The sequence below is a fragment of the Babylonia areolata genome, chromosome 17 (genome assembly GCF_041734735.1).
Source record: "Babylonia areolata isolate BAREFJ2019XMU chromosome 17, ASM4173473v1, whole genome shotgun sequence".
Taxonomy (NCBI): domain Eukaryota; kingdom Metazoa; phylum Mollusca; class Gastropoda; order Neogastropoda; family Buccinidae; genus Babylonia; species Babylonia areolata.
Window position 1 is genome coordinate 23233367 of NC_134892.1, and position 11119 is coordinate 23244485.

The 11119-nt window shown below is 43.7% G+C and overlaps 1 protein-coding gene across 1 annotated transcript; it reads left to right on the forward strand.

Moving 5' to 3' along the window:
• Positions 1–5461, forward strand: LOC143291762 (macrophage migration inhibitory factor homolog). The gene is made up of 3 exons (XM_076601898.1): positions 1–670; positions 3290–3462; positions 4489–5461. The coding sequence occupies exons 1-3, from the start codon at positions 563–565 to the stop codon at positions 4595–4597; spliced, it is 390 nt and encodes a 129-aa protein (XP_076458013.1). The 5' UTR covers positions 1–562; the 3' UTR covers positions 4598–5461.
• The last annotated feature ends 5658 nt before the right edge of the window (positions 5462–11119 follow it).

The following is an 11119-nucleotide window of genomic DNA, read 5'->3' on the forward strand; positions in this document are numbered from 1 at the left end:
ATTAATCTTCTGTCCAACCAGCTGGCGGATGTGGATCCGTAAACAATTCGTTTTTCATTGTGTGCGATTTCTCTGACTTGTCACCACATCCTGGTTACATGAAAAGAGACCTGCATAGCTGAGCTATAACTATGTTGTGGGGGCTTCGTACATAAGATGGTCCATCATTTTTCGTCGTTTTTTGATCGTGTCGAGCCAACCCACATTTTCTTGGTTCTGTCGTTGGGAGCCCGTGATATCTAAACGCTCTTCTGGAAAACCTGCGAAAACTGGCGACTGAAAAGCAGAATATTACTATACCCGACTTAGCAGAAGATTTATCATCACAATCGGACCTTTCGAAATTCTTTTTGTAGCCTCCTAGGGTTGTGTTGGAACGTTTGATAAGATCACACGAAGCTTGAAATTTATTCATTATAGAAAAAAATATAGAAATAAATAACCGGAAGCTTGAGAGATAGTAAGACTGGGTGTTGAGAAGGGTGAAGGTGAAATAGAAGATCGAGTGAAGGTGAAGAAGAAGGAGAAAAGAAAGAAGAACTGATCGACTGACTTCAACACCATGCCGATTATCACTGTAACCACCAATGTTCCTGGGTCGGTCATACCTGTGTTTTTCCAGGCTGGTCTGACCCAAATCATGCACCAGGCTCTTCAGAAACCGAAACAGGTGAGTTCGTTTACGATGTGAGTGTGTGTGTGTGTGTGTGTGTGTGTGTGTGTGTGTGTGTGTGTTTTATTTTTGTCTTACGGTTGTTGTTGTTGTTGTTGTTGTTGTTGTTGTTGTTGTTTTTATCACAAGTTGCCATTACAACAGGATGAGCCAAAAAGCGATTGGAAATAAGCCAGGGATTTGTCAGTGTGTGTGTGTGTGTGTGTGTGTGTGTGTGTGTGTGTGTGTGTGTGTGATTTGATTTTTTATTTTTCTTGTATTTTTAGAGCGCTCTTTGTGTTTCAGTTTGAGTGCTTTGTATTGTATTATATTTTATTGTATCGCATTGCTTTATATTGCCTGTAATCGTATGGTATTACTTTTTGTCATAACACGTTTCTCTGTGTGAAATTCGGGCTGGGTCGACCGCGTCGCCACTGTTCAGCGCGGCCACGGGGGCATGGTATTTGATATTTGTTTCACATACTGTTCTTATGTATCCTCGTGTATTTTGTCTTACCATCAAAAACGAATTTTTCTACAGAACTTTGCCCAGAGACAATTTACCCTTTTGTTGCCGCAGGTTCTTTTACGTGCGTTAAGTGCAAGCTACTCGCGCCGGGGGAATTCGATCGGCTGTTCAGTCGTTTTAACCGCATGAATGCCACCCTGACTACCACTCAGGGACGGTTTAACGGAAAGCGGGAGGAGGGGAGAGGAGGGAGGCGGGGGTTAAAAGTACCAGTTCGTATTATTTGGGACTCGAACTCAAGAATCGAAGGCTCACTTCCCGGTGGATTACATTACCACCAGGCCACCGCTGCTCCACAATATATATTTTTTTTCTTCTTTTTTTCCCCCTTTCTTTCTTTTGTTGTTGTTGTTGTTGTTGTTGTCGTCATCTACACTAGATGAAAGAATGACTTATGATGAGGCAAGGAGAGTGAATGATTCACAAACAATGAAAAGTGGCAACTCTCACCATACAGACGGTACACAGCTTCAAGTCAATGCTGCTCACGCTACCGATTCAGCTAGCACACAGGTAAACAAAAGGTACATCAGAACAAACCCTGACGCTTCTTCAAAAAAGGGAAGCTCCGGGCTTGTCCTTATACCGATCATTTGACACGTGCACGCACAGTTGCAGTGACAGAAGAAATGTGCAAACACAAATTAGCTTTTTATTCAAGACTGGCATAGACAACTTTTCTTTAAAGTTAATTTTGAGTTCAGTTTGCACAAAATTGTGCCTTTTATTTACCTGTGTGCTAGCTGAATGGGTAGCATAACTTGAAACAGCATTGACTTGAAGTCAAGTAAGTTGTGTGCCATGTTCGTATTACTATTTGTATAACTATTTGTATAATTGCTTTTTGTTGTTGTTGTTGATGTTGTCATAACTTGAACAGATTTCTCTGGGTGAAATTCGGGCTGCTCTTCCCAGGGAGAGCGAGTCGCTGCGTTGATAGAGCCACCTTTTTTTTTTTTTTTTTTTTTTTTTTGCGTGTAGGTTTGTTTTTTTTGTGTTTTTTTTCATATCGAAGTGTATTTTTGTATGGAGAGAGTTGATGATATGGACACTCCTATTGTTACCACTCTTCATTGTTTGTTTTTTACACTACTTAAATATTTACACTGGCCTACGTGCTGGACTCAGCTGCAGACAATTGTGAGTGCTTGGGAGCTAAGGTCACCTAGCTCCTATCTGCACTGAAACCGGATTTGTGTCCGTGTATCCGGTTTGGTGGCTTGGCCTTTGACTGCGGGTCATTTATCAGGAACGACAAACATGGTTCAGCGCTGGAGCGTCCAGAGTTAACAGCAGTTACCTCCCGTCATGAACCAGGACACGAATTCGTCTCGCGCGATGTCTGTCTGTCTGTTAGTCTGTCTGTCTGCCTGTCTGTCTGTCTGTCTGTCACGGATTTCTCCTTATTGTCTGGTATTTTCTTCCCTTCGTATGGGGGGAAAAAAAGTGATTTTAGTGATTTTCTGCAAAACGGGAAAGTATGCATGCATGCATGCATGCATGTGTTTGTGTGTGTGTGTGTGTGTGTGTGTGTGTGTGTTTGTGTGTGTGTTTGTTTGTTTGTTTGTGTGTGTGTGTGTGGGCGTGCGTGCGTGTGTGCGTGTTTGTGTGTGTGTGTGTATGTGTGCGTGTGTGTGTGTGTGTGTGTGTGTGTTTGGGTGTGTGTGTGTGTGTGTGTGTGTGTGTGTGTGTGTGTGTGTGTGTGTTCAATGTCAGCGAAAAAAATGGCCAACGATTGTTTAATTTTTCTTGTTGGAAGAGGCTTTCTGTGTAATTTATTTCATGCAGCCGAGACAATTTGGTTAAACTTGAGTAATGTTGCAAAGATGAGCAACGTAGTCTGATCTGTTCTGAGGTTTAATACCAGAAAAATACTATTATCATTTATGTTGTGTTTCATATACTTTGTATTCTGATTCTGATAGTTATGTTATTTTAATTGTTTATATTTAATTTTGGTGTAAAATACTATTGCTGTTATATAATATCTTCCATGCCCCAAAAGGTGTGAAAGGGTTACATATTCTTGATTCTTGATTCTTGTGTGTGTATGTGTGTGTGTGTGTGTGTGTGTGTGTGTGTGTGTGTGTGTGTGTGTGTGCCAGGTGATGATGGTGGATCTGAGGGAGGGATCCAACATCATGATGGGCGGGGATCGCAATCCCTGCGTCTACGCCACCGTGGAGTGCATTGGGCGTCTGAATCCCCGGGCCAACCAGGACATGGTCACTGCCATGGAGGGATTCTTCATGGAGCACCTCAAAGTCCGTCAGGAAAGGTGGGTGTGTGTGCGGGGTGTGGGGTGTGTGTGGGGAGTGGGGGGGAGGGCTGGTGGTGGGAAGTGTGGGGGGGGGGGAGGAAGAGGGGGTGTGGGTGGACCAACCAGGGCATGGTCACTGCCATGGAAAGCTTCTTCATGGAACACCTCGAAGTCCGTCAGGAAAGGTGGGTGTGTGTGGGTGGGGTGGGGTGGTGGGCTGGTGGTGGGAGGGGAGGAAGAGGGGGTGTGGGTGGACCAACCACGACATGGTCACTGCTATGGAAAGCTTCTTCATGGAACACCTCGAAGTCCGTCAGGAAAGGTGTGTGTGTGTGCGGGGTGTGGGGTGTGTGTGTGTGTGTGAGGGGAGGAGGGGATATTGGGTGTGTGTGGAGGGGGGGGGGGGGCTGTATGTGGGGGTGGGGGTGTGTGGGTGGGAGGGTAGGCTTGGTGTGTGTGTCTGTGTGTGTGTTTGTGTGTCTGTGCGCGCGCGCGCCTGTGTGTGTATGTGTGTGTGCGTGTGTGGGGGGGGGGGGGGGGGGGGGGTCGGGGGGGGGGAGGCGGGGGGGGGGGGAAGTAGGGGGTAGATGGGTGGAGGGAGCGGGGTTGTATGCGTGCGTATTTTGGTGGGGAGTTATAATGTGTGTGTGTAGGGGGGCGGGGGGTATGTTTGTGTGTTTGGGGATCGGACCTATATCCTTGAGTGCGCATGGGCTCGCGTGTGTTCCAGCTGTGTGTGTGTGTGTGTGTGTGTGTGTGTGTGTGTGTGTGTGAGGGTGGTGGTGGAGGGGAGGGGCTACTACAACTACTACTACTATACTACTACCACTAAAAATAAAGATAGTTATTTTGTATTTGTATTTCTTTTTATCACAACAGATTTCTCTCTGTGAAATTCGGGCTGCTCTCCCCAGGGAGAGCGCGTTGCTACACAACAGCGCCACCCCCCCTTTTTTTTTCCTGCGTGCAGTTTTATTTGTTTGTTTTTCTCTATCGCATTCTATTTGATGATGATAATGATAATAATGTTGACGGTCCCTTCAGAATCATCATCCGATTCATCCCTGTGCAAGCTCAGTTCTGCTCATTCAATGGCGTTCTGCATGACGTGGGCATCGAGACAGACCAGGACTTGCTCAACACACAGGAATGACGTCATCGGCGGGGGGGGGGTCCACAATTGACGTCATATCACGACTTGGCGTCAGAGGGGAGTGTCACGTCTGGAATGACGTCACCGCTTGAGAAAAAAGAATAAGAACTCAAGAAAGTTAAATCAGAGAAACGGAGGACATTTTTTTTCCTCTCTGTTTTCTTTTTCTTTTATATTTTATTTTCAAGAATGCAAACATGCTCTTACGAACTTTTCTCTGTGTTGGGTAACATCTTGTTATCGTTACAAATGTGACATTACAATTTCTATATCTGCTTCGTTTGTATACGCATATCTTTTTTTTTCTTTTGATATATATTTTAGAAATGTTCTTTTTTGTGCTACTTAACCGGGTTTTCAATTTTATGCAGAGGTGTGGAGAGAGGAAGTTGTAAACTAGCGATAGAGGTGCACGTGTGTGTGTGTTTGTGTGTGTGTGTGTGTGTGTGCGTGCGTTTGTTTGTGTGTAATGTAGCGATGACATGCGTGCGTGCTTATGTGCGCGTGCTTATGCGCGCGCGCGCGTGCGCGTGTGTGTGTGTAATATAGCGATGACATGTCTGCATGCATGCGTGCGTGCTTATGCGTGCGTGCGTGTGTGTTTGTGTGTGTGTGTGTGTGTGATATAGCGTTGACATGTGTCTGTGTGTGTGCGTATGTGTGCGTGTGCATGTTCGCGTAATACAGCTTTGATTTGTGTGTGTGTGTATGTGTGAAATATAGCATTCACATGTGTGTGTGCGTGTGTGCGCGTGCGCGTTTTCATATTTGTATGTGTGTGTGTGTGTGTGTGTGTGGTGACAAGAACGTTGGCAACGAACATGTAGCCGTGCAATATTATAGCCAGCTGGCCAGTTCAGCGTCTGGTGTGTGTTGGGTGTGTGTATGTGGAGCTGTACTCTTCTTACTGCTGTACACTTCCCTCTGTCTGTCTCTCTCTCTCCCCCTCTCTCTCTCTCCCTCTCTTTCTTTCTCTCTCTCTCTCTCCTTCTCTCTCCACCCTCTCTCTCTCCTCCTCCCTCTATCTCTCTCCCTCTCTCTTTATCTCTTTCTCTCTCCCTCCCCTCTCTCTCTATCTCTCCTTCTCTCTCTCTCTCCCTCTCTCTCTCTCCGTCTCTCCCCCTCTCTCTCCTCCTTTTTCTATCTCTCCTCTCTCTTTCCGTCTTTCTCTCTCCCTCTCTCTCTCTTTCTCATGCCTCTCTCCATTTCATCCTCTCCTTCCACCTGTCTGTCTGACTGTTTGTCCGTCTGTCTGTATGTCTGAATCTCTGTCTGTATGCCTGGCTGTATCCCTCCCTCTCTCTCTCTCGCCCTCCCTCCCCCCCCCCCCCCTCACTTTCTCTCTCTTACCTCTCTCCACGTTCTCTATTCTTCCACCTGTCTGTCTGTTTGTCTGTCAGACTGCCTGTCCGTCTGTCTGTCTATCTGTGTCTCTCCCTCCCCCCCCCCCTCCCCCCGCCCTTACACACTCTATCATCACAGACTATAATTATACACACACCTCATAAATATCACATGAAAAAGCCTAAATAATGCAATGAATATCATATCACGATGCTTAAAACTTCGCCTGATGTCGCAATACACAGAAACACCAAATCACAATTCTGGAGAAAAAAAAAATCACTTTCAACTTTTAACAGCGGTCACACACATCACAAAACAATAAGAAATCTTATTAATTTTTAAAAATTCAAATTAAAAAAAAAAAACAGCACATAAAAAACCACATTACAATACAGTTTAAAAAAAAAGAAAAGAAAAAAAAAGCTGCAATAAAAGAAAAAGATTAAAAACTATTATCTGGACAAACATCTGCCACTTACGGTGCATTATTAAAAATCGGTTGCACGCAAAAAGTAGTTCTTGCACTTCAAATGCCAGTTACGCTTGATCCCATTCAAACGTGATTCGGGAGTCAACGGGTTAATAATGAAAACATAATCATCAGATAAAACAGAATTTAAAAAAAAACTGAATTGGGGACGGGGTGGGGGTAGAAGTGTGTGTGTGTGTGTGTGTGTGAGGGCGTGCGTGCGTACGTGCGCGATCACGTGCGTGTGTGTGTAGATATGTGTTTGTGTGTGTGAATGTGTGTGTGTGTGCGTGCGTGCGTGCGTGTGTGTGTGTGTGTGTCCTTCTGTGTGTGCGTGTGCATGTATGTGTGTGCGTGTCAGTGTGTGTGCGTGTGTGTACGTGTGTGTTTGTGTGTGTGTGTGTGTGTGTGTGTTGATATGTGCACATATGTGCTTACGTGTGTGTGTGTGTGTGTGTACGTGCGCGCGCGTCTGTCTGTCTGTCTGTCTGTCTGTCTCTCTCTCTCTCTCTCTCTCTCTCTCAACCTTGGAGACGAACGACTGAAAAAAGGCACATTAACCCCCCTGTCACATGTACTTGAAGCAATTGACAAAGTGCCAAAGTGTCGCAAATGTCTTATTAGTTTGTGTTGTTTCATTTCTGTTTTTGTTTCTGTTTTTGTTTTCTGTTCCATTTTTATCTATTTTGCACCATTCTGTTCTGATTAGTACCTACTATGTCACCAGAGCTTTTCAGCTAATGACATTAGACATTTTCAGTGTTTCTCTCTCTCTCTCTCTCTCTCTCTCTCTCTCTCTCTCTCTCTCTCTCTCTGTGAGGGGGTGGGGGTGGGGGTGGCGGGTGTTATGGGCCTACAATCATGATAATATCATACCGATAGTTTCCTGACACTCGCGTCCACCCGAGCGTGGAGATAAGATGATACACACTAGCGTGACCAAACGTCTTTTACCTGATCCACCCACCCGTAACGATCCAGCACCTGCAGTGTGTGTGTGTGTGTGTGTGTGCCAATCCAAAGACAATACCCGGAGTTTTCTTGAGGGGTGGGAGTGGGGGGGCAGCGAAATAGGGTATGGATATCATCATTGTGTTGGTCGTTGGTGACTGTCGCAACTACTTTAGTGGTGGTTCTTCCCTGGGATTAGTGTGTGACTGAAGTATTTGACGCGTTCTCAGTATAGGGGATGGTAAAGCGGAAACGCGATATCGTTGACTGAATGACTGAGTGCAGTGATGGCCTAGAGGTAACGCGTCCGCCTAGGAAGCGAGAAAATCTGAGCGCGCTGGGGTCGAATCACGGCTCGGCCGCCGATATTTTCTCCCCCTCCACTAGACCTTGAGTGGTGGTGGTCTGGACGCTAGTCATTCGGATGAGACGATAAACCGAGGTCCCGTGTGCAGCATGCACTTAGCGCACGTAAAAGAACCCACGGCAACAAGAGGGTTGTTCCTGGAAAAATTCTGTGGAAAAACCCACTTCGATAGGGAAAACAAATGAAACTGCACGCAGGAAAAAAATACAGAAAAAATGGGTGGCGCTTTATTATAGCGACGCGCTCTCCCTGGGGAGAGCAGCCCGAATTTCACACAGAGAAATCTGCTGTGATAAAATGTAAATACAAATAAAAATACAAAACATTTGGAACTGACTTATAAAAGACAAGCTCCTTTGATGATGATGATGATGATGATAATAAGAAGAAGAATGCCAGTGAATAAAAATGTCTCTGAAAAAAAAGTGAAATATCTATATTTCAAATTTGTTTTTTGTTTTTTCAAATACATTTTCATTCGAATTTTACACTATGATAGACATGCAAACATTCAACAATAATAGTAATAATGACATAGATTAACTCACTCAGTACGGCCAGTCCTCTCTTCTCCTCTACACAGACCCCTCGGATGTCCAGTGGGTGTCTGAATGACCCAACCTTTAGCTTCCTTCGTCAGAATTGTGGTATTCTTTGTCAACATTCACCTCTTCAGTATAAGAGCCTTCCGCTTGCAATAATTTGATGATGGTAACTGGGGTGAAACGCTGTTAACGTCGTCTCTTTCGCCGTTCGTATGGAGAGAGTTAAACATACTGAAAGGAAGAGAAACAGGAATAGTAACAGTGTATATTTTTTTCCTTGAAAATAGTTTCTTGTTTATACAATCGCGCGCGACCAAACACAGACTCAGAGAGACAGACAGACAGACAGACAGACACACACACACACACACACACACACACACACACACACACACACACACACACACACACACACACACACACACACACACGCACACACACACGAAAACAAACAAAACAACACAAACTCCCACACACAAGAAATAGAATAAAATTTTTAAAAATTAAAAAAGAAAAGAAAAAATAAGGTTCCCATTTTTCCCTCGCATTTTCCAGCACTTTTTCACATTTTCCTGCATATGTTTGTTCCTTTTCTTTTTTTCTTTTTTCTTTTTTTTGTCAGTGTCTTGATATCTATCAATCTATCTATCTATCTACCTGTGTGTATGTATGTATGTATGTATGTATGTATGTATGTATGTATGTATGTATCTCTCTCTCTCTCTCTCTCTCTCTACACACACACACACACACAATTTCATAATTTGCGAAGCCATCTAATCACAACTATACAGCAGTATGATCATCAATCAAATGTGATCTCTAGAAAAATACAAAACAATATCCTAAAACCAAGTGATTTATTCACCTGCGATGACTGTCCAAAAAACACTCGCCAACTATGTATTTCAGTGCATGCGTATTAGATGACCGTTTATTTCTTTGTTCCCTTTGTTCTTTGTTGTGTCTATTAATCCTTCGGGATTTTATGACAATAAATCAAGTCAAGTCAAGTCAAGTCAAGTCAACACACACACACACACACACACACAGATATATATATAAAAGCTAGAGAAGAGATGACGATGTTGCACGTATGTATCACCATTTTTGGAAAAGTTATTTCTGACGAGGTTCTTATGGTCGAACTTTCACAGGCATTAGTTCATAGCCCTATTTCTACATTCCTTTAATGTACTTTAGAACAGCGTTAATGGTTTCTAAGCATTGTTGTCATTATTGAATTATTACTGTTCAATGTAATTGCATGCTAGTTATGCCTTTTTTGGTTGTTTTCTACCTTTTTTGTTTTCCTCTCCCCCCCCCCCAGCCCCCCCCACCCCCCAACACTTTTTTTTTTTAAATCGTCTAATATCACTGATAGTGAAAAGACGCTAAACTTTAAGAACGAAACACTATTAGTAGAGTTACACATTGCATCGACAATAATGTGTGACGCATGACAAAAAAAAAGGAAAGAAAAGAAAAGAAAAAAGAAAAAACAAGAGAGGCAAGGCCTTCAAGACTCACTTGTGGCAAATTAAGTCCCCTAGCATTAATTACAGAGTAATTTCCCTTTTTTACTATCTGCACCAAAAGGTTTGCAAAATAAATAAAACTTCCATGCTTAGCAAAAGAAGTTCCTGTTTGAACAAAAAATGATAGTAATGACTGCTCTTGTTGTTGTGTCGAATATCAGATCAAAGTGCCAAGTTCAGAGAATGCAAAAAATATAAATATAACAGTAAATGCAGTTTGCATATAATTAGGCTTTATTCTTTTTTCTTTTTTTTTTGGTGCCCATCCCAGAGGTGCAATATTGTTTTAAACAAGATGACTGGAAAGAACTGAATGTTTCCTATTTTTATGCCTAATTTGGTGTCAACTGACAAAGTATTTGCAGAGAAAATGTCAATGTTAAAGTTTACCACGGACAGACACACACACACACACACACACACACACAGACAGAGACACACACACACACACACACACACACACACACACCCTTGACTACTGTCATGCACGTGCTAAAAAGCCAGGACCTCTGGTCGACCCCTGCCACCATCGACACCCCCTCCCTCCCTCCCCCCCCCCCCCCTCCTCCCTACCCCCACCACCACCACCACCACATATACACACACACACACCTCCATATCACAACCCTGTTCCCCCCTACCGCACCCCCACCCCCAACCCCCTCTCCTCACCCCCTCCCGTCCCTCTCAACGTCTTCATTTGTGTTTCTGTACCCATAAAAGAAGAAAGAAAAAAAAAGTAATGGAAAAAAAGGGGTGGGTGGGTGTGGGAGGGGGGAGTGGGGGTGGGGACGCTCTACTGCCTCACTCTGAGCAAGGGCTATTGTATGGTGAACTGCGAGTGTCAAAAAAAAAAAGTATCGTTTTTTGACTCACTTGTGTAAACAAAGTCAGTATGTTTTAACCCGTTGTTCGGTTGTGTGTGTGTGTGTGTGTGTGTGTGTTTAACTTTGCCATTTTCTCTGGAAATACAAACAAAGTGAGTCTATGTTTTAACCCGGTGTTCGGTTGTCTGTGCGTGCGTGCGTGTGTGTGTGTGTGTGTGTGTGTGTGTGTGTCTTTAACTTTGCCATTTTCTCTGGAAATACTACTTTGTCTGCCAATACCAAATTTAACTTAAACATAGTATTAAACAAAATCTTCACAGTCATACCAGTAACAGGTTGTAAGTCTCTCGAATTAAGCCGGGTTTTTTCCGAATCATTAACGGTTTATTTCGTTGAGGTTTGTTCCGAAATCCGAAAATTCTAAAAAAAACAAACAAAAACAAAAAAACCGCTTCCCACTGAGTTAGGACAACTAGCA